Source organism: Frankliniella occidentalis, unplaced genomic scaffold (assembly GCF_000697945.3).
Source record: "Frankliniella occidentalis isolate FOCC.00 unplaced genomic scaffold, Focc_3.1 Scaffold103, whole genome shotgun sequence".
In the NCBI taxonomy this organism is placed as follows: domain Eukaryota; kingdom Metazoa; phylum Arthropoda; class Insecta; order Thysanoptera; family Thripidae; genus Frankliniella; species Frankliniella occidentalis.
In genome coordinates, this window is record NW_026267232.1 from 778,426 (window position 1) to 801,242 (window position 22,817).

General features: G+C 40.8%; 4 protein-coding genes across 15 annotated transcripts; 2 read left to right on the forward strand and 2 right to left on the reverse strand.

Annotated features, from left to right (window-relative positions):
* The first annotated feature begins 172 nt into the window (after window positions 1–172).
* LOC113213918 (ankyrin repeat, SAM and basic leucine zipper domain-containing protein 1-like) lies at window positions 173–6,670 on the forward strand. Of its 4 annotated transcripts, none has more exons than XM_052269822.1 (8): window positions 173–692; window positions 905–1,027; window positions 1,100–1,329; window positions 2,666–2,800; window positions 3,282–3,487; window positions 4,191–4,562; window positions 5,902–6,127; window positions 6,358–6,670. In XM_052269822.1, exons 1-8 carry the CDS (start codon window positions 179–181, stop codon window positions 6,520–6,522), a joined length of 1,971 nt encoding a protein of 656 aa, XP_052125782.1. In that variant the 5' UTR covers window positions 173–178; the 3' UTR covers window positions 6,523–6,670. The 4 variants fall into 4 exon arrangements, with proteins under 4 accessions (XP_052125782.1, XP_052125784.1, XP_052125783.1 ...); XM_052269824.1 differs by having other exon boundaries at window positions 3,339–3,487; XM_052269823.1 differs by having other exon boundaries at window positions 173–656.
* A 13-nt stretch (window positions 6,671–6,683) lies between these two features.
* On the reverse strand, window positions 6,684–13,174 carry LOC113209377 (UPF0430 protein CG31712). 4 transcript variants are annotated; one of them, XM_026426846.2, is made up of 5 exons: window positions 12,906–13,165; window positions 12,468–12,590; window positions 12,140–12,389; window positions 8,079–8,162; window positions 6,684–7,990 (listed from the first exon to the last, which is right to left on the reverse strand). In XM_026426846.2, exons 1-5 carry the CDS (start codon window positions 13,064–13,066, stop codon window positions 7,823–7,825), a joined length of 786 nt encoding a protein of 261 aa, XP_026282631.1. In that variant the 5' UTR covers window positions 13,067–13,165; the 3' UTR covers window positions 6,684–7,822. The 4 variants fall into 4 exon arrangements, 3 of the variants coding, with proteins under 3 accessions (XP_026282631.1, XP_026282632.1, XP_026282633.1); XM_026426847.2 differs by having other exon boundaries at window positions 12,140–12,365; window positions 12,906–13,164; XR_003303566.2 differs by lacking the exons at window positions 6,684–7,990; window positions 8,079–8,162 and adding exons at window positions 10,263–10,324; window positions 10,405–10,677 and having other exon boundaries at window positions 12,906–13,174.
* A 468-nt stretch (window positions 13,175–13,642) lies between these two features.
* Window positions 13,643–18,712, forward strand: LOC113209379 (uncharacterized). Its single transcript, XM_026426850.2, has 8 exons — window positions 13,643–14,030; window positions 14,191–14,435; window positions 14,526–14,860; window positions 14,952–15,069; window positions 15,152–15,286; window positions 15,371–15,697; window positions 15,886–16,049; window positions 16,125–18,712. The coding sequence occupies exons 1-8, from the start codon at window positions 13,892–13,894 to the stop codon at window positions 16,252–16,254; spliced, it is 1,593 nt and encodes a 530-aa protein (XP_026282635.1). The 5' UTR covers window positions 13,643–13,891; the 3' UTR covers window positions 16,255–18,712.
* On the reverse strand, window positions 18,440–22,591 carry LOC113209381 (lysophosphatidylserine lipase ABHD12). Of its 6 annotated transcripts, none has more exons than XM_052269827.1 (11): window positions 22,480–22,591; window positions 22,244–22,381; window positions 20,782–20,889; window positions 20,501–20,619; window positions 20,304–20,409; window positions 20,026–20,225; window positions 19,796–19,928; window positions 19,583–19,700; window positions 19,276–19,437; window positions 19,002–19,129; window positions 18,440–18,877 (listed from the first exon to the last, which is right to left on the reverse strand). In XM_052269827.1, the coding sequence occupies exons 3-11, from the start codon at window positions 20,847–20,849 to the stop codon at window positions 18,826–18,828; spliced, it is 1,086 nt and encodes a 361-aa protein (XP_052125787.1). In that variant the 5' UTR covers window positions 20,850–20,889; window positions 22,244–22,381; window positions 22,480–22,591; the 3' UTR covers window positions 18,440–18,825. The 6 variants fall into 6 exon arrangements, with proteins under 6 accessions (XP_052125787.1, XP_052125786.1, XP_026282639.1 ...); XM_052269826.1 differs by adding an exon at window positions 21,409–21,485 and having other exon boundaries at window positions 22,244–22,532; XM_026426854.2 differs by lacking the exon at window positions 22,244–22,381 and having other exon boundaries at window positions 22,480–22,550.
* Window positions 22,592–22,817: the final 226 nt, after the last annotated feature.

The window sequence follows — 22,817 nt, forward strand, 5'->3', positions numbered from 1 at the left end:
GCCCCGCCCCGCCACGCCCAGCCTCGCCCCACCCCGCCACGCCACGCCCTGCCCGCGACTGGCCAGGAGCCCTTGGCGTCTCGAGTCGACCAGGAGGACGGCCTCGTCGGCGTGCAGAGGTGGCGCGTGCGACTGACTGACACGCCTGACCGCTGCGTGACCCAAATAAACAGGGTTGATGATGAGGATGGTGAATGGGGAAGACAAGTCCCTCCATTGTCTGCCAATGCCTATAATGCTGTGTTGTTGCTCTTGTCCGCAGGTTATAAAACAGACCCTAATCCTGGGCTCTTCCAATGGAGTCGCTAACGGGAAGGCCAATGGGGTGGGAAACGGAGTGGGCAACGGAGTGGGCAACGGCGTGGGCAACGGCGTGGGCAACGGCGTGGGCAACGGCGTGGGCAACGGCTTGGGCAACGGAGTGGGCAACGGAGTGGGCAACGGAGTGGGCAACGGAGTGGGCAACGGAGTGGGCAACGGAGTGGGCAACGGAGTGGGCAACGGAACGGGAAACGGCGTGGGCAACGGAGTGGGAAACGGCGTTGACAAGAAGACGGGCAACGGTGTGAGCCATCGAATATCGCGGCGCGACCGGCCGGCCGCCAAGGACGAAGCGACCAAGGCCCTCGAAGAGCTCCGGCTCACCACCATTCGCGGTAACATAGACGGTGTCCGAAACGCTCTGAAAAAGGGTACGTACCCGATATACGTGCCCCAGGTAACACGAAATGTCACCATGAAGCCATACGTGGACGGCAAATGGCCAGTTTAGAGCTGAGGTTGAGACAGAAATGTTCGCCTGAGACGCACGTCAATGGGCCGACGTCGTGACCATTTCGTGTTGCTTGGGGGCCTCTGCAGTCCTGCTAACCTTCGCGATGACCTCGATCTGCTCCCTCCGCAGGCGTGTCCGTCAACCAGACCCTGCAGGGCGGCTGGTCGCCGCTCATGTACGCCTGCTCCATGGGCCACCCCGACCTCGTCGAGGTCCTGCTGAGGGAGGGAGCCAACCCCAACTTCCACAAAGGTGAGCGCTTATTGAGTAAACAAAACACTGAGAGATTCTTTCGTTTCGAACGCAACCTTCCGCCTGTCTCAGAGTTGTTCACGCCCCTGATGGCGGCGTGCGCGTCGACCCGTGAGAACGAGGAGAAGCTCCTGCAGTGCGTGGACCTGCTGCTCCTCTACAACGTGGACGTGAACGCCATCGAGCGGCACCGCATCTCGGCGCTCATGTTCGCCGCCAAGGAGGGCCACGAGAGGCTCGTGCGGAGACTGGCCAACCGGCAGGGCACCAACCTCAACCTCCAGGACAGCCAGGGCTGGACGGTGAGCAGCACCACCAGGGCCCTTCAGAGCCAACGCGCCCTAGGGGGAGGGTACAAATCATGCACCCTCAGTAGGTTCATGAGGACCACCACGAGCTGCGCGGAGTTGAAGAAATATCATTGGGTTCACTTAAAAAAATCGATTGTAATTTTACAAATTTTGTTGGCAACTTTTTACGCAATTCAATGTTTGTAAAATTACAAACTAAAACACTTGTAAAAAAATTGCAAACGTGTTTTGAAATTTCACAATCTGCGATCTGAAAATTAAAAAAGTTAATGTGAATTTTCAAAACACCAAGGTTTATAAGATTAAAATAATTTGCCATGATCATGGAGTAGGTGCACCACAGACGGTCTAGGGATCAGCTCATTGGGCTGAAGAAGTGTCAGTTACCTCTGAGGGTAATGTCACAGCAAAGATACGTGAGCGCTTCACAGGCGCCCGCTACTGAACAGATGCGAACGGCGCCGTACCTAACTAAGGAGAGGTAGCGGGGACCGGCGCGCGCTGGAATTAGACCGATTATTTGGGGCACTTGGTTGGCTTTTTGCTCAAAAACAAATGCGTAGCCAGCTACAGCATTGTGTTACAGATCATACCGCACAAAAATACATGTCAGTTTCTTGTGCAAATTTTAGTTAAATACTAATAATTGCTCTTGGAAGAGACGCGCTGACCACAACGCCATCTGGTGGCAGTTCTTTAAAGTACAGTTGCTGTTTCGTCGCATGAAAGTCCAAAGTCACAACGGGCTGATAGGTGTGGAGGTTCGTTGTACTGTAGTAAACCTGATGGAGGACTTGTGAAGGTCCTGTTTCATTTGGTTTTACTTCGCAAAATTACAAACTGCAATCGGAAAATTACAATCAAATCTCACATTTCCGATAGAGTGATCACAATTTTACAATCGCAAATTGTAAAATTACAAATGTTTCCTAATTTTCAGAAGACAGATTTGAATTTTCAGAAAACTGTTATGAATTTTAGTAACTAATTGCAAAATTGACAATGTTATGAAATTTCCCAACCACGTTTGCAATTTTACAACTGATTTTGATGTGAAATTTCACAACTTTTTTAACAGTGTTTCTATTAGCTTCAACCGACTTCAACGGCGGTCCGAAAACCTACTGACAAGGGGCGCATGATATTTGTACCCCCTCTCTACGGCCCGTGCGTGAATGGGGCGCTGACGGCTGTCCCGTGGCCTTGACAGGGGGTGGAGGTGGGGGTGGGGGGAGTGGGCGACGGTCTATGAGTTGTGAAACCGCAAACCGGGCTGCCAATATTCCGAAACGAACAAAAGTGTGTTCATTTTCCTTCTTGTCCGCAGGCTCTGTTCTGGGCGGTGAACCAGGGCAGGACGCAGGTGGTGGCCACCCTGGTGCAGGCCGGTGCCAAGGTGCACATCAAGGACCGAAGGGGTCAGACGGCATTCGACTTGGCAGTGAGCAAGGGGCTGAGGGAGGTGAGTCAGGGCGGGGCGCCGCGGCGGCGAGGGGGAGGGGGTGGGGGGGTGGATTGATAGCAGGGCAATGTGTCAGCCGATCTGACCTAGCCTAATCTTATCCCCCGCGATGAGATGAAGCATACGAAGCTGCCACACAACGACGAAGAGAGAGGTAAAATATGACGCGTGTCAAAATGCCGCGCGGTTACAATCAGCGATGCTGTGGGTTTCTCTAAAGCCCTTCCGCAGCGGGAACCGAGGGGTCCTTCACTATTATAAATTCTAGCGTACACCGATTTTTCTATTTGTCTTGATTTTTTGTGACCTTTTCTCGATTCTTTGTGATTTTTTCTAACTTTTCGTTGATTTTTTCTGATTTTTTTTTCATGAATTTTCGTGATTTTTTCTAAGGGTGTACACTGATTTTTTTGAGTGAAGGGCCCTTTGGCGGGAACATTTGAATAAACAATAATGATCGTGCGTGTGACCCGACGCCAAGGCGCGGGGGTGGCTCGCGGCCCTTGACCCGTCGTCGTCTTCCTCTCCTGCGCCGCAGATCGCGTCCGTCCTGAGCACGCAGCACCTGAGCCGGGAGCCGCCCGACAGCTCGCTGGACCCGCTGCTCGACCCCACCTTCAACTACGCGGACCCGGCGCTGAGCGCCTCGCTCGCCTCGCTGCCCACCGGCGACCGCAGCGACGAGAGGTGAGGACAACTTCAAAGAAACTAGGACGAAACTTGTTTGTTGGCGGCCGACATACACACTGAAAAATTCAAGTGTACGAATGTCGCACACCTGTAGGTGTGTGAAAAAAATCACACGTTTCTAGGTGAGCGAAGAAATGTACACACACTTGTAGGTCAGCGAATAAAGATTCATACACCCGGAAAGGTAGCCATTTACTCGCACCAAGTGTGTGAAAAGTCATTCACACATCTGAAGCTGTGAAAATGTCGCACACCTGCAGGTGTGTGACATTCGTACACTTGGATTTCCAGAGCATAATCCACGTATATAAAATACCGACTCGTGGATGAGCAATTCCTGTATATATATAGTTACACGCTAGAAAAGGTACTTCTTCTACACATTGACCGCGTGACAAATTTCAACGTCTTTCTGTTGGTTTTTTCCCAGTGTAGACGCTACTAACGTTTTACTTCTTCCGAAACTATTTCAAGAACTTATAATTTACGGGCTTTTTACTTCTTTTCCATTCTTTTAATAATATCAATAACTCTTAACACCTTCAGTGCGACATGCCCATAATGTGGCCGCACTAAACGTATTAAAGTAGGCTTTAGTCGTAATACCCTCCGAAGACCTCGGAAAGCGTGAGAGTCTACAGACTAAGCCACTGGGAATGTGTGTGACACTGAGTGTTTCTTCTCGTGTGTTCTCTCCAAGGCATGGCTGCGAAGCGGAATTGGAGATTTTACTGAATGGCATGACTCTACCCCAGCACGCCCTCCTCTCCCCGCCCCTGTTCCCCTGCTCCCGCTCCCCCTCCCCGTCGCCATTCTCCTTCTCCCCCGCCCCTTTCACCCCGTCTCCCTCCCGCTCCCCTTCCCCCTTCCAGTCCCGGTCGCGGTCCCGATCGCCATTCGCCGGCGACTCCGGGGAAGCCGTGGGCCTCTACGACGTATCCGACGCCGGCATCCGCCTGTCCGGCAATTTCCGGAGCATGATTCGCGCCATTCGTCGGCACCGAGACCGACAGCGAAAAACAAAATCGAACACACCGCCGATCACGATCTGTCCCCGAAATGAAACGTACAGGTGAGTCAGAAAAGGGGCCGTGCTCAAATTCCGTGTTTAAGGGGCCCAATAAACAAGAAACACTCACTTATAGTCATTTGCGACTGCTTTTGACTGTCAAAGTAAGTCTCTTTCTGCACTAGCCAGTCAAAATTTAGGCATAAAGACTCACTTGGACAGTCAAGAGCAGTCAAATGACTACAAGTGAGTTATACGTGTTTACTGGGAGTTGAGGTACTCTTTTCATATGCCTCATTTGAGTCTAGGGTTGATTGTGGAAGCTTTCCAAACGGCATAAGAAAGTTACTTTCTATCTAAGGGGATGGGTATATCATGACTTGCCAAAAGTTCGTCCGTTTCTCTCCGATTCATTCGGCAAATTACGGGAGAGCGGCGCCTGCGATACTCAGAGTAGGCCACCCCTCAGTACACGCATGCACTGCAGGCAAGATGTTGCCTACCCACCAGGCGCCATAAGAGCTCGCAGAGGCTGGACTTGGCAGTTTCATGACGGCAAATGACGGACTCTACTTTCTGGACCATCCCAAAGACGGCCAATCACGTCTATTTACAATCTTGGTTTGAAACGAATGTTCGTAAAAAGTATCCCAGTCGCTGAAAATTACGTAATTTGAGCACGACTCCTGCCCCTCCCCCCTAAATGATAACTATATTTCCTTTATGACACGAACACGCACGGCCACCAAAATCACCAGGTGGACATCCTAACCGGGTGTTCTTTTGCGTATCTCGCTCTCTTTTGCTCCATATTTTCCTTCCAAGTAACGAAAACGACAAGGATACAAGGTGGGCGACTAGCCCCGTTGGTCGTCGTCACTAAGTTTTAGTAACTGTGGAAACTCAAGTGTGTGCATGTACGCAGTCTATATTCAGGAGGAAGTGTAGATGCTCACGAATGCAGGAGGTAGTGTATGTACACAAGTAGAGCCGCATGCAAAAGCCATGTGCTGTTGTGGGCACTTGGTCATGTCTACACTATAGCTCCTGCAAACATAAGCATGCACACATCCTCCTGAATTCATGATCAAGGGGACGGTACCTCCTGAATACATGAAGGTATTCGGGAGGTACTGCATAATGTGCACACTTAGGTTTCCAGAGTAGTCAGTCACCAGCTACGGTGTTTTATCGCCCCAAGCGCATAGGCAACCCACTCGGCTCCTTGGGACCGACGGCTAAAGAGCCTCTGAGGCTCTTTACCGACGGCGTGATGGACGACAACCCTGTATCCTCGTAACCTCGTCGTCGTCTCCGTTCTCGAAGTGTGGGATTATCGCGCCGATGCCTAATACGTCACTGGTCAAACTCACCGGCTCTCTTGGTTGCATGTTGGGCGCAGCCTCCACGACGCGCTGGTGGTGCTGTCCAGCACGGTCCGCCACCTGTCCGTGCTGTTCGCGTCCGTGTCGTACGTCCGGCTGCGCCTCCAGGGCCGGCCCGTGGACCTCCCCTTGGACCAGCGCTACAGCGGCACCAACGGGCTGTCCGCGCTGAGCGCGCGCGCCCTGCGCCAGGCGGACCTGCTCTGCAGCGAAGTGCGCTTCCTGCACCAGTTTACGAACAAGGTGAGGCCCCATGAAAAATCGAAACGATATCAATACGATATTGAAGCAATCTCGAAACGATATCAGAAGTGTGTCACTCACAGCAATTTCAACACCCCCTCAGAATCAATTCGGCAACGAAATCAAAAAGATTATGACATTGTTTTTGGTCTGATATCGTTTTGATATCCGTTTTCCCCACTTGACCAGTGAGTTTCCTTATTTGATGCAAGTTACTGCTATACTCACAGCTCAATGAGACGGACGAGATCGTGCCGGCCGATGTCATTGTGGAGAAGAAGGACAGCTTGCCGACGTACACCATCACGAGCATCCTCGTGGTGACGGCAGTGTCTGCCATCGTCATCTACAAGTGGCGACACGGTCCGCCGGCCCTGGTCTGGTGGTGGTGGTGAAGCGTCCTGGGAATCGTTTATGATCAAATATGGAACTCATGTGATTTATGTTATTAGGACTGGTGGCATACTTGCTCTCCCAGAAACAGACTGACTGATTTAAGTGAGGAGTACTAGAGACTAATTGGGTACTTGCCAATAGGGTTGTAAGAAAAAATGTAAGGTGTATCTATAAATGTTTTATTTATTTTGATAGCAAGGATTTCATTTGATTACATGGAAACTAGGCAACAGACATGTACTGTACGTTGATTACTGTTCTCTTTCCCTTTACTAAAACTGACGAGGTTGTAAGATTGTTCCTTTGAAGACCAAGAGTTCACAGAAAGGACATGAGAGAAAAAGGTAGCAGACAAGGTGGTTGAGTTGAGTATTGGTCAAGAACACAATTTCCTTTTGTTCATCAACCTTTAATACACAAAACAATATTATGAGAGAAGAGATACACTTTAGACATAATCCCTGAAAATCAAATTACGATACACCAGATATAGGCCAATTTAAGAAAAGCTGTGTTACAAAGTTAAACTTTGGCATTTAGTAGATCAGAAGATTGAAACCTTATTTTTTTGGCTCATGATGGAATAACATCTAGCTATAGATGAAAATCATAACAATAGTTAGTACTTCCACAGCATTTAGAAGTCAACAACAGAGTAAAAGTACATAATATTACAGTATTCAAGTATACCATACACATCATAAACAAATTTTTTAAAAAGGAGATAAAACTACCACAGCTAAAGTGTTGTGAAAAAAAAACAAAAATTCTTCGTTGAGCAAGAACTTGTCAGCTCAAAGCACTTGTGACCGAACATATGGTTTGAAAGAATAGCTCATCATAGAACTACATACTGTTTCAGTAATTTTCTAATGTAACACAACATATTTCTCACCCCTGAACTCATAGCCTGGGCAAAGATAATGAAACAGACATAAAGATCATGAGATGAAGCACAGACCAGTAGAAAGGTGCAGAAGCTGAAGCTTGGATGTGCTACACCTCATAATAATACATACTGGAAACTCCTAAATCTTACATTTTGGAGAAAAAATAATTAAAGTAACAAAATTAAACCCATGGAAAATAGCCATAAATATTAAGTTACAACATGATAAAACTTAGTTAATGGTAATCTATCACTGTGTCTTCAATTGTCGTGCAAGGTAGGCAGTTCCATTACACTTACAATTCCAAGCATGAGTAACTTTTGCGTATCAAAATATTTTTCATGATAAACAACAGTCACACAATCAGGGCAATGACACATACAAATACAGATTCACAGGTTCTCTTTTGTCATGAAACAGCAGGTTTAAGAGAAAAGGACAATTTAGGTCTTGAATTATTCTTCCCAAGGATTTTCTTTTGCTCTTCTTTAACTCTTCTCTCCTGCTCCTTACGTAATCGTTGTCTTTCTTCTTCAATTTTACGTTGTTCTTCAACCATTTGAAGACGCTCCTCTGCCTGAAAAGCAAACAAAAAGAGCAATTGTAATATGTAAAAATTAAAAATCTTCCTATTTCACCGAACTTAGTTGAGATTTTAAACTTACCAGTTTTCGTTGTGCCTCTTCAATTTTTCGGTTATTTTCGGCCATGATCTGCTCCAAAGCTTCTCGTTTCTTTTCTTCCTCTTCCTACAAACAAAGCAGAGTCAAATTAGCAAAACCACAATGGACTTGTTTCTACCCTTTAAACCTGTGGGGAAATTTACTCAGCTGCAATGCTTTTGTTTAACACAAGAAACAAAGCAGATGACAAGTGCAGTAAACCTAGAGAAGTCGCCACACGAAAGTAAGGGTCCAGATAAAAGGTAGGAACCAGAACAGCAGGCATCGTTGATTTTGCGTCGCTGTACCCATGTGCTCTTCTGCTGGAACAAGATAACCAAACCATCACCCCAATAAATTGATAAAAAAAATACTGATATGAACTAACCATCCTAGAAAATTCCTTACGTGGAAACTTCTTGCATCTTCAAGGTATTTGGGATGCGATCTTTCATGAAATTATAATGTAAAGAAAGAGAAACAAGGAAGCAATGAACTTGTCTTAGTATTAGGCAGCTCTTAAAAATGGTGTGTTGTAAAAAGAAGCAGAGGATCAAGCAGGCTAAGAAACCCATATGCACTATACTTCCCCTATTGAGCACCCAGTGAGCTCAAACCACTGCCCTTCAACAGCACGCAGTTTGAACATGGTGTCATAGTGATTATAGATGAAAATAAAAGCTTCATAAAATGAGGAACAAATGTTACTGCATATTAATGCTTCTTGCATAACACTTACTTGCAGAACCAGGCCCCCGCACACAAATTTGTTTTGTATTTTATTGTACAAATGAAACATGCTGCTTTTTGATTAAAACCCTGAAATGGATTGAGATGTCTATTGTTTATGATTTTGAGTGTATAACATACATGTCGGTTATTTTTTCAAACTAACACACATGCAAATGAGGAGACAATCAAGTAGCTGACTAATAAAGTGGTAGCCCGTAACTAAAACTTAATTAAAATTTCAACATTTATTTGGAACAAGCAATAATGACATGAAGATTTTCATTTTGGCTCTTGAATTGTATGACCTACAAATGCAGTGGTAGCAGTTAGGAAAGACACATCTACAACCCAAGGTTTCAAATAAAGCTAAAATCTTTCTCCCACAAATAAAACTTAGGTTGATTTTAAAAGAGCAGCATCTAGAAAGCATTTGTAGCTTGTTTGTATATGAGTCAATGGCTAATCATCAAGGGAAAACTGTTTTAATTATTTTTTTTTAATGAAGATAATAAAAAACACTACATACACATTGGTACAGCGGTACAAAAGTCAAAAGATGCCTGCTGCCAGTCCACTGCACTGTCCTTGAATTAGATGCTATGATGTACAATGTACTCCATTTGTGTAGTAAGGGTTTTATGTTGTTACACAGAAGAAGCAGTGTAAAGAAGTTCTGTGCTTTGAGGGTCAAACCAATAAGCTTCATTAAAAAGCTAAGAGTGACATATGCAAAATCTACACTATGAGCATGTGAGATAAGAATCTACAGACCTATTTGCAAAAAAAAAAGTTGATGGGTTCAATATGTTAGGGTATGAGGTAATAGTTTAATTTGATTTGCATGAACTGTACGACTTCTAAAGCAGTTTCCCAATTTATTTAAATCTTGCATTTGTTACAGGATTTGTGAATTTAAACTCCCATATTTATTAAATGCACGGTTTAGACTGGCTACGATTGTCATTTATTGGATATATTCTAGTTGGAAATCAGCCAGTCAGATGCCTCCAAAACCCACTAGAACGTATCCAATAAATTACAATCGTTGCCAGTCTAAACCCTGCATAAGTCTAAGCGGCACCCCAAATTTAGATATCAAATAAATATGATGAAAGTACAACTTCACAAAATTGAAATTTGTACCAACTTTCCTTCTGTGAAAATATTACTAACTGGGATAATAAACATTTCCTCTATGTTCTATAACCATATACACTTTTTCTATATGTATCAACAAAAAGCAGACTTCCCAAAAAGCTTAGAAAGTGTTTTCATAAGAAAAACCTTTATAAGAGCAGAATGCACACTGAACAAAAAGAACAACAAACTGCCACATTTGTGGTACATAATATCATATGAGCAAGAAGTAAAGAGAGACAACCCACCTAAGGACCATATGTGAACAAAAACAAAGGAAAAATACTGAATATCAGTGTGGAAGATGGGCCAGCAACTACTTACCACAAGAGTCAGCGCAAACTTCACGTGGCTGACACTAAAAGCCACAAGCAACCTGCCTGTAAGGGGAATCATGGGACAAAACAACTATAATCAGAGAACATTACGGAAGGGTTGCAATAAAACTAGGATATAATACCTTGATGGTGCAGATGAGGACCACCAAACCAGCAGCAGTTTGCTGCCTTAAATCCTCTATCTTCCACAGCTGTAAAACTCCGCTGCAAAGCACTTTATCTGAACTAAGCCTTCACAGTTTGTTGGGTTTCTCTGAGTTCCATGAGGCAATGAGCGTACAGCACACGCTCGAAAAATACATGCATGCAGAAAGTTGTGAACCCCATGTCTTGATACAAAAGGTTGAGATGGAAGAAATGGAGAATCCAGAAGGAAAGTTAAGCTTGATGAAAGTCTGTTAGAAGAATTAAAGGACAGGTAGAACCATTTCAAAAAGTTAGATGTTAACTACTACTGTAATCTGCTGTGCACAACAGCAAAATTATAATTTAAAATAAGAATAAGTTCACAACCTTCCAATTTGAATATTCATTAAGTAACTACTATCCCTGGATAATTTGTGTAAAGATTAATTGGAAGTTATACTGTGTTGAACATGACAATACTAAACGGAATTCAACTACAGCCACTTGGATACATAATACAAATACAGTAAAAGAATTTCAACTTTCATCACTGTACGTCAGAAAAAAAAGATGCACTACTTTGCAGTGGAACTTACAATGTGTAAAGCCGAGCAAATGTGAACATGTTCAACAATGGGGGTATATACTGAACTTTCAGTGGGTAAGACGGTTATTTTCGTGCAGCATTCATTATGGCTACCATGAATCAGTGCACATTCATCATCTGAGTAAAGTCTTATACCATTTATTTTATTACCATACTTACTAAAAGAAAGAGAAACCTCTTTCAAAAAGAATGGTTCTCCGATCATGTAAGGTAATAATAAAGTTACCTTGATAATTATGGTTTTAGGTCCAGGGACATGATCTACTTGAATGATATTTTCCTGACTACTTGACCATACCTCAATATTATGGAACACAATTATGGAAATATTAAAGTAGTGAATGGCGTCATAAAGTCCGGTCTATTATATCTTTCTTGCAACAGGCAATAGGTACAAGGCACAACAATTACAGGGAAACACCGATCACCTACCGTTAGCATACCAAATTCATTCAACTGCATGTGTACTAAGACAACTGAGGGCTTCTGTCTAAACTGTCACAGAATACTTGGAAATCAGAAATTAAAATAAGACAAAACTCATGTAACAGAAAGGTTTTCTGGCATGAATTCCATTGAATTCAAATAAAATAAGAATATGAAGAGTTTACGGAGAAGAAGAAAAATTAAGTACCAAGAGTCTATATGAATAATACATAACTTTCAAAAGATTTTAAAAAGAAAACTACTCAGATCCAAAGGGCAAATTTACATTTACACCACTGGTTGATAGTAAAAAAAGGTCAAAATGTCCGGTAGGGTCAGATTTAAAAGAAACCACACATGTGAATGAAAAAACTGTACAGTTTTTAAAAAAATGTCAAAAGCAAAGTGAAAATGCATGCATAATAGCAAATATTTTCAGAGTAAAAATCACTTTGCTTTTCACACACACACAAACAACATAACACTCCAGAGAAATTCTTTAATCAACTTGAATACGGTCTAGACCATAAACAAAAAAACCTAGTCTCCTAAAGAAGAAGCCAATGAACAGAAATGTCCAAAATATTAAAACAAAAAAATGAAACCCATATTGCTCAGTTGGAAGAGTAAAAACCTCCAATACCTGAAATATTCATACACTTCATTAAAACTAATCTATAACAGAGAAATGTTCTTACCTGTCTTTTCTTTTCCTCTTCCATTAGAACTTGGCGGCGTCTTTCCATTTCCTCCATCATTTCCTTCTCCATTTCTCGCTTAGCCTCTTCTATTCTTCTAAGAACTTCCTGTTCAATTTCTTCTTTACGTTTTTCTAATTCTTCTTCCACACGTTTTTTAACCATTTCTTCTATGCGTTTGGCAGTTTCTTCTTCAACTAATCGTTGCTCCATTTCTCGTTGTCTCCTGTCAAAGCGAATCAACGAGGTCCTTGAATGAATTTTAAATATCAATTCCTCAGATTAAAACGAAAACATAAACTTCAAAATTCATAAGTGAAGCATTTACCTTTGTCTTTCCATTTCTGCCAGCCTCTCAACCTCATCCATCTTTCGCTTCTTGGTATGCAGCTTGAACTCATCAGATGACGATGTACTGCTAGACGATGACCCAGACCGAGCATGTTTGTGGCTACACGAGAAATGAAATTGGTTATTAATTTAATGTGATGAAACTCTTGTTCTTATTTTCAAGTGGAAATGTTATACAATTGCATCCCCAGACAGTATAGTATTAGTGAGAATAAAAAGGAGTGAGTAAAGATTGCAGCAGGACCAAGAAGGAAGTGACTGAATGGAACTAGTTATTATTTAAGAATAAAAAAAGACAGAAAACATGATGCGCGTCCAATTTGCAACACGTGAAATTATTATTTTAAAGTGTAAAGAAGAATTACAATGATAGTTAACAAAGAACAAACAAAGAGCGAGGAGGAAAAGACGATACCTTGGCTTGGCACTTCGTTCTCTTGATTTCCTAGAGTGTTTACTATGTGATGTTTTTACTCTTTCCCTAGATTTCGATCTTTTTCTTGAATGCTTGCTCTTGTGTCTACGAGAAGGCGATTTACTACGAGGAGATTTACTTCTAGACCGGGAATGGCCCATTTTAGCCTAGCGTTTTACTACAAGACAGAAAAATTTGGCAAAACGAACCACAACGATGGAAGGAAATAAAGACAAGATGGAGAACATCAGGACAAGCAGCGCTACCTATCGGAAATATCGACAAGCTCTTAGCTGTAAACACACGAGGAGCACGAAGTGGCTATTTACAGTCAGTAAGGCCTTTATCGTTTTATCGTGAAATGCTTTTCACTATGCTGATGCTGGTTTCTTGCAAGCAAAAGTCGATCGATTTGAAAACTATCCAATTTTCCTATCAGAGCATAACATCACAGATCACAATTTGTCAGCGTCATTCCTTAACTTGCTTTTAGATTAACCGCTTGTCGAGTCAGGAGCATGCAACCTTCATAATTTCTCTCCACAACTAACATCAGTAGTCCACTCAATTTAAGGACAACAGAAATTTTCAAAATTTTTATTGTTACAAAAAAATGTAGTTTAAACGAACATTTTTGCGCAAGTTGTGCTGTATTTGTTCGTTATCGTTACTTTCTAAATATGATACGTTGGTACAGCTAGTAGATCAATAGTGACCTTGTAGATAGCGAATGTTTTTCTGCTCTGCCCTGCCTTCTGCTCGCATGTTATGTTAGGGTAGTGTGAGCAAGCGATATGGGTTTTAGCTGGAATTCTTTTACTTTGAAGACAATTATTCTCTGCCTGTCGAACTTATTGCCCTAAAAGACACAAAAATATACCCCAATCTTCTGCTCTCTCGTAGTTTAGAATGTTGCCACATTCCTTTCAAAAATCTCGTTCATCTGAAAATTTGTGATTGTGTTGTTTTGAAGACTAATTGAGAAAATGTCGGCTGCATCGGGAGATAAAACTGTCAACAAAGTGGCCCTTTGCTCTGCAATATTTGCTGGATTTGCGTATGTTGGTTACTCGGTCGTCCGTACTGCCTTCTGTCGGAAATTAGGTCGTCGTGGAGAATGTGAAGGTTAGCGCACTGTATTGAAATTACTTTAACCATTTAAGATTATTTTACTCAATTAAAATGAAAATCCATTGCCTATGTGTTGTCATATTTTTTCCAGCACTAAAATTAAAATTTGTGTCATGTCTTCAACTTAAATATGAGACTGATTTGATTGTTACAGGCTATGAGGGTGAACACCGATTGTACTTTCGGAGACTTTCCCAAACTACCCAGACAGATGTTTTGCTCGGGAACCTTGATATGGATGCTGAATCAGGTCGGATCATCTTGCGACCACTCACTGTTCAAGAAAGGATACGGGACTTAAATTGTAGGGCACGAATGTTCACTGACACCATGTTAGCCATTCAAGCTGGTGTTCCATCCCCAGGGCAGAGCCCAAAGACAGGCCCAAGAAGTCTTCAGGTGAACAGCACCCGCAAAACCATTTCAATTATTATTATTTTTTTTTATTTTTAAAATTTGCTAATGATCTGACTGAATTCTTTTCAATAGTGCTCACCATGGAGTTCACCTCGCATTCTCAGCCCAGTGGATGTCCGCACATTTCTAGCAAGCCGTTCAACTGAAAATCTCTCTGGTTTGGGAACTGGTGAAACTGGTGCGCTACGTTTGTCTGGAGGAGATATGGTCTTGGTAGCTGGTTCACCTATGCATCGCCGGTGGGTACGTCGATCAGTTCGGCATGGAACCCCTGTCAGCAGTAAATCTCGTAGTCCTGAAACTCCACGGCATAGGGACGATGAAATGAGGAGAGAGGCAGAACGGCTTCTGCGAGATGATGAAGAAGAACTAAGAATGAGGTTAGACACTGTTCAACATCGTGACAGGTAAGTTTCACAAACCTTCACTTTATTGTATTTTTGATGTGGTACACGGATGAGGTTTAAACTAACTATATTGTTTTCATGTTTACTCCAGAGTGATGACTTCACATGAAGCTAAAAGTCTTATAGCTTTACTTCATAGCAGTGATGATGCACTTCTTGAGAGAACTCTGACAACCATAGCCAATTGTAGCACATTCACAGCAAATCAGGTAGATTTACCAGGTCTTTTTTGCTTACTCAAGTTGTTTGTTGAAAACTTCAAGTCCTCATTACCTGTTTTCACTGTTTTAGGATATGATTCGAGAAGCCGGTGGTCTTTTTAGACTCCAAAATCTTCTCCAACATCCAAAGCAAAATATCCAACTGGCTGCCATCAAAGCTCTTGCTAATCTTGCTTTAAACCAAGAAAACCAGAAGGAGCTCAAGGTAAATTTCTGCCCAAACTTGTGCTTCCTTGGTGTATAAGAACATCTGTATTGAATCTTGTTTTCTTTCATTTCCAATATGCAGGATGCCATACCTATGCTTCTTTCATACATTCTCAGAAGTGATCTAGCAAACTCTGTTGCTAATGGAGATGCCACTGATGGAGGGAAATCACAAAATAACAACCGGAGCAGCTTTGGTGGAATGAGTGAGGCCTTACTGTTGGCAGCTTTAGTGGCACTTACAAATGTAGCTGTGTTGACAGACTGGCACGATGAGTTTTATGTGGCTTTGCATTCTCTATACCGGCTCGTCGATAATGGCAACGCTGCAGTGAAATTGCAATCATTACGATTGCTCATAAATCTTTCTTGCAATGAAGACATGGTCCCTAGCCTGCTGGCTGCACAGGTTAGTACCTCGCACTTTTTGCCGACAACTTTCCATACTGCAGGCAGCTTATGTTCACCTTCTGGTAATACATCACCTTGGTACATATAGCTTAAGATATAAGAGGATGGCCTAAAATTGATTAACTGGAATAAATGACCTGGGAGTGCTGTTTAATACAGATTGTGTCAAAAAAAATTCTTTTCTAGGCACCGCGCAAACTGATTTATTTGCTTGACCCACACACACAAGAAGATGTACTTCTTCGCGTTGTCACATTATTAGCAAACCTGACAACTGCTGCAAAACAGCAGCAGCTCGACCCAACAGTTGATTTGCCTGCTGAGGACAAGGCAGCTTCCCCTGACACCATGTATGTGCTTACATTCAACCTTACTTTTCTTTTCTTTACTACTAATATAACTTATACAGTCTTGATCTCTTCCAGGTATGCAGCCATCTTTGGTGTGAATGTTCATGAGAAAATTGTGTCAAAGTCATCTGTCCTTTCATCTCAGCATTCAAATGAAGATGTGCGATTCCAGGCCACAAAGCTCTATGAAGCTGTCAAATCCTAGAGTATGTCTTTTGTGGAACAGTTCTAGAAGCTGTAACTTGTGATTGCAGTTGAAAATTTTGATGTATCTTCTCAACTGTTGCAAACATTCCGCCTTTCAAAGAATCAGGAGGATGGAAAAAAAATCAAATTTCTCACAAGATTTCAATTTTCTCCTCATCTTGTGTTGCTCTCTCTAGTCATGTTGGCATTTGAAGTTAATGGTTCTTTTTGTTGGGTATTTTCAAAACTATTTTTCTTTGATTGTAGAAAAGCTACAAATAAAAGAAATTCCAATTAATAATCAATTTGCTTGGTTTTTGCAATGAGTATTGTAAAGTAGTAGTACATAGAGAGTCATTTCCATGTTTTTCATTTTCCAAGTACAATAATACATTTACCCAGTCAACTCAGATGTAATTCTACAGATGTTTTTATTCATTCTACGCCATTCCTGTTTCATAAAGAGTAGCACAAACCTACTTAGGAAAACATACATACCGATTTGCATTATCCTGGATGTTGTGTTTTCATTCAGTAGTCATATTGGAGTTCAGCCCAAAGCAAGTTTCAATTCAGAGACTTCCCATAGTAATTTTTGCTTTTTATGTGCAATTTTTGTGTGTGCCATATTTTGACGCATCATTGATTCTTCAGATTGCCTTTTGAGTGTACTGTATGTATATGCCTAAGAGGTGGTGCCATCTTTTGATATGTACATAGTAATTGATAATTTCTCCTTCCTGCCATTGAATTAAGCACAATTGTACTTTTATTTTGTTGTCTAACAGGGAAAAAGACTCACTACTATGTGAAAAATGAGGGGAAAATTCATAAATCTTTTTTTTGTTTCAAATTCTAGTGGAATGTTTGGGCTGTGCCAGATTTGAAAACTTGTGATAGGAGAGGCAATTTACATGTATGTGTTACCAATAACTTTTGATTGCTATGTTGTAATGACAAGTAGTCACTTCATCCAAATTGTATGATCATCTGGTATTTGTATTGCACAATATGTATCTTTTACTGCATTTATTTCAAACATACTGCATTGTTGCTGCATTTCTTTATAGCAATGTGGATCTCTACTGTGGTTCATGTACCAAAGGAGAACTTTTATCAGAGTATTTTACAGGAGCTTTAGGTAGATTTAGCCTTGAAAATCTTGAAAACAAAGCTGTACTTTCATTTGCTTGGTTTTATTGGTATACATTTTCTGAGACCTCTAAAGCAATTAATTTGTTTCTAAGCTAGTGAATAAATGTACAGTCTTACAAGGCTAAACCTACCTTTTGTTTATGCCATATGGACTTATAGTGTATTTATTATGTGTTGAGAAGTATTAATTTTACTTATGTCAGTCATCTATGTGGTAAATTTGTTAGACAGGATTGCTCAACCATATTTCATCTTCACATCCTTGTGTTTGGTTCAATTTTCATTAACTGCTACACAAATCTCTGCATCAGGAAATGGTACAGAAATGTTAAGTGTAGATTTACTTTTAAATGGTGTATTCAGTGATGCCTAAGAGTATTTAGATTTTTAGTTTAAATTTTCCCTATAAATGGTGTTTGATCAATGGTAGATGTTCCATCAAACCCTGTTCAGGCATTTAACACTTTACTGCTATTGATGACAAAGCTTATTAAATGTCTCCGTTCTATTTAGAAAAGATTTGAATAAAATAGGATTTATTGCCATATTTTTTCTAGTACAGATATAACATTCGATTCTAATTTATGCTTTATAAGCATATTGATTAGCAGTGTTTCTCAATGTGCAATTGTCAACCAATGTGAATGTGTATAATTTTATATATTAAAGCAGAGTTGGTTCAAATGCGGCAACTTTTGTAGAACCAACAAAAATTTCCAGTCAATATTTTTGCTGTCACTGGCCTCATGTTTGGGGATGTACTATTTTCATCTAGTCATCACTGTTAATGTTTCCTGTACTGTAAGAGGAAGAAAGAGATTTATGGAATGTTACTACAAGAGTGAACTCTCAGCTCAGATTATTTGTATTATCTGAAATAATTATTTTGTGTCTAAGTTATTGGCAGTCAGTGTCTGTGCTGGGAGCAGAATCTTTAATTTTTTATTGTATGTTTGAATCTCTGATGAGAAGTACCTTAAGGTATCATACTTATTTTCTGTTGATGTCTTTTGGTTAAGGTAGCAATATTAAAATAAATAAACAAAGGGTAAAAAATGTATAGAAAATTCAGCCGCACTCCTAGCCTTTTGAAGTGTAGCAAAGTTTTATTACCATTGATGGTTCTCTCAAAACAAAAGTTGAAAATATTTAAAGTACATGATACAAAACAAAGCCTAATAATACAAAGAAATCTCAGAAATCACAGAAAACTTTAACTACTTGCTCACAAAAGTGATATGAGTAGTATTTGATACTACATATAACTAATGGATTACAAGTATCAACTGCAAACCTATCTCTAATAAATATTGGTAAAAAGCCTTCGTTGACTATGAACAATACATCAAATGTTCACCAGATGTAAGAGTCAAATTCATAAAACAGGGTAATACTTGCAACTTTGGAATGTGTCGCACAGATCCAGTGCCACAATTTACTTGTGCATTAATCTGTTAAATTTTTGAGTGCCATTCTGCACAAAGTCCCTGGATAGATAAAAGCAGTGTAAGATTTTGAAAAAGAGCCTGATTTTCTTAGGCATTTACATTTACCGTAGGTCAGATGAAAGACCTATCCTATGATTCCAAAATAACATGAATTTTTACCTACTTGATCAAATTAGGAAGAGCAAGGTCCTTGTAGATAAATTTATGTCCATATCCCAGTTTCCCATCAAATTTCAAGAATACTTCTCCAAGAGCCTCCTTGCTTCGTTTCTTTTGCATGGTAAAGAAGAGCTGAGAAAAGCAAATTTTTAAAATACATTCTTTTACTTGTTAAAACAACATTTAAAATATTTAGAGAAATGGGTAAATCAAAGGAGTAATGTGAACAAATTGATAATTAGTGGTAACTGATCGTATAAGGAAAAGCATGAGCGTACCCTTTCTCCTAGATAAAATGGAACTATGCGGTCATCCTCAGCATGCAAAATGGCAACTGGTGCAAGTATCTTGCTAACATGTTGGTCTGAGTCAAATTTTAGTCCATTGTTGTACAAAGGCCAGACAAAACAGGACTCAAACCATGGCAAGATTTTAAAAATCTGTTTAAAAACAGGAAAATAAAATGTTATCCATAGTTCCACATTCCACCCGCACATTCTAGAAATGTGCAAAATTTGCTTGGTGCATTCAAATTTTTAACTATGTCACTGTAATTTTCCAGTCAGCCAGTTCACATGACTTTACCTGAGCAAGTGGGTGAGCCCTCAGTTCGTCTCGTATATTGTTAAATGGTGATTCCAGAACAAGTCCATGGCTTTCTTTTCCTTCGGCAGAAAGCAGTGATAGAGCATGGGAAGACACACTGAAGAGGAAAGGAACACAATAATTTTTACGGCCATACAAAGTTGTACTCACACTCTTAAATACATGATTCAAAGATCAATAGTTTTCACTTGCCCAGTTCCCAGGGAATGGCCCCAGACAAATAAGGGACTGCCATTAATATGCTTCTCAACCCACTTAAACATAAAAACTCCATCAGAAACAAGACCTCTTTCTGATGGTTCAACAGGACTAGAATCCCCATAGCCTGGAATAAAATTGAAAGAATTAGTGATATTGCAGTTTTAAACAAAAAAAGATGATTTGTCAATCTTTATGAACTTAAGTATACATGACAAACTTACTGCGATAATCAAACGCAACAACATGGTAGTCTAAATTTTGCAGCACCTTGTAGAGCTCAACACGGTGAGCAGCTGCCCGTGATCCAGAATTCCCATGCATATACAGAAATACAGGTCGTTCATCCTTTAGTTGAGTGTTGAACCAGTCTTCACTGTGTTCACTCTTGGATTCATTTATGAGGGAAGCTGGAAGAATGTGCCTACAATAGAGGGATATTATTAGAAAGATGCAGATAAAAAACAACCTTTGTAGATATTCTCAAATTTTAGGTACATACCAAACACCAAGCTTAACACCCTCATCCGTGGTCAAGTAAAAGTTCCTCACACCTACCAGTCCTGCTTTTTCTGGTGCACTGTAATTGAAATTCCTTGGCCACCTCACTGAAAGAGAATGTAAAAAGTGTAAATAAAATAACAGTATTAACTAAAACACTTGATGGTTAAATAAAAGACACCAAAAGAATATACCAACCAAAATTGAGAAAAAGCATACTCCTTTGAAGTGTATAACTGTAGCGGAACATCAGTGGCACAAGAATAAATAGGAAGACACATATTGCAAGAGCAACTTTTGCTGAACCAAGAAGGAGCCTGCAAAAGTATTTGATGAAAGAAGGATTAATCTAAGATTTTCTGAACCAAGCAAATCATGGGGATGTTAAAAAGAAAGTGCTGATAAATTGCTATACAGACGAAGACTGCTCAAAATGAGATGAATTCACGGCATGATTGACTGATCAATACTGTACTTACAACCAGTAGAAAAAGGAAAGCACAAGCAACATTCGCCACAACATTAATCCAAAACCAGAGTGAGCCATTTTTACTTTTGGAATTCAGCAAGTTATTGGCTATACAAACCTGGAACAAAAAATATCACACATTTTAGGACATGATCTTTACACATTTTTTTGAGTTTTTCAGTGTTTAAGGGTAGATTCAATTATAACCCAGACTAATTTAGAAAGAGCATAGTTAAATTAGTTTAAGTAGATTCAAAAACTACAACAAGCTGTTGTTTCTTTCACAGTTTTATATATAAAAAATGTAGATTAATTCTGATTTTTCTACATGCTAGAGCACCTGCAAACAACTCCAAACAGACAGTATTTATAGTAGACATGTAATTAAAGTCTCAATCATAAATTACAGATATGCAGGTATTACAGCTCAGACAATACACATGAAGCAAATGGCCGAGCTTTCTTAAAATGACCCAAAAATGCAGAGAAGAGCAAAAGTTGCCAGAGCGAGTATATAATTCGAACCCTTGCAAGAACAAGAGAGAAAAAAGCAAGAAAAAAGAAAGAGCTAAAGGAAAGAACTATAGGAAAACTCTTCGGTTGCTCACTACCACACTAATTCAGACAGAGTATTCACCTTCGAGGTAATCTTCGTCGAGATGGGAGCAGCATCCTTAATCGCATCACATGATCCACAAACACTACACTACTGTACTGGAAACAATAAAATCAGCAACATTATGAAGCTGACAATGCAAGCAAATGCAAATAAAGGAAAGCTTATAAAACGCTTTCCAATATACAATTTCAATTTAAATCATTTAAATAAGCTATATCAGAATTATGGGGGGAGAGTGGTTTTTAGGTATTAGAATTTTCCTCCAGCACAAAATGCAGTTTGAAAGACTTTGTTGCAGAGAAAAGCAGGCTAGGCATGAAGTAGTGTGACACGGTAATAATGTGAAGCAGACAAGCAAGTGAGACGAGCCTAAGAATATACTTCTGGTGATTATCTGCTAAAAATAGTTATTTAGAACGTAGACCTTATGATGGTCATTAATAAAAAATATCTTGGAATAAATAAAATATACCATTCCTTCAGAGCATGAGCCCAAGGATGAACATTGGTGTAAATATAAGGCTGCAGGCTAGGCAGAAATTCATTGTAAACAAGCAAGCTTTACCATCATGTTGAACCGCAAATTTATGAAAGGAACAACACCAGATCAGATGTGCATTTAGAAAATTGCCCCTACAACAAGTGAAAATAAGCAGAGGTAAAGAGATGTTAGATGCTCCACTGACATTGAAGCTAAGATATAGGTGGACAAAACTGCAGAGCATAGATTTGATAGCAGAAGGACCTAACCTTGACAATCGAGGAAAGATTCAACAAGAGCATGCGAATGATGAATGACTATGGTGTTCTAAAATTAACTCGAAGCCATTGTCTATCTTTCAAACATACTTACAGACTATGCCCGAAAATAAAAGGCTAGTACACAAACAGCAGTTATATCGGCGGGTGCAATAGCTCTCAAAGTCTCAGGTAGGTGCGATCTGAAGAAAGCTGTCAGCTGTCAGCAGTATGCACGCACTGGACATGAGGGCTGCAGGGGCAGATACCCAGTTGCTAAGCTATAAAATCCACCATACAACAACTATCAAAGTCCAACGAGTCCAACATTAATCACATAAGCTGACTAACTTAAAAGATATTTCCAGCCAATGAGCGGACGAAGGGCGAACTATGATGAGCAGCGACAAAAGAAAGAAAGAAAATCGTAACTTACAGGTGAGCAACAAGTTTTCATATTTGGAGGGAGGGAGCGATAAACTTTTCATACGAGCGCCTAAGAAAATGTGTAGCCTCGTGCGCAATGCAATACTTACTATGTTTACGCCGTAGAACGCTGGCCCGGGCCAGCGCTAGCCCGGGCTGGCGGCGGTGCGTTTACCCCGTGTGGGCCAGCTGATGAAAAAGAGCGCGGTTTTCAAATCTCGACGATCAAACCAAGTATTTTAGGGTAAAATACTTCTCCCGGT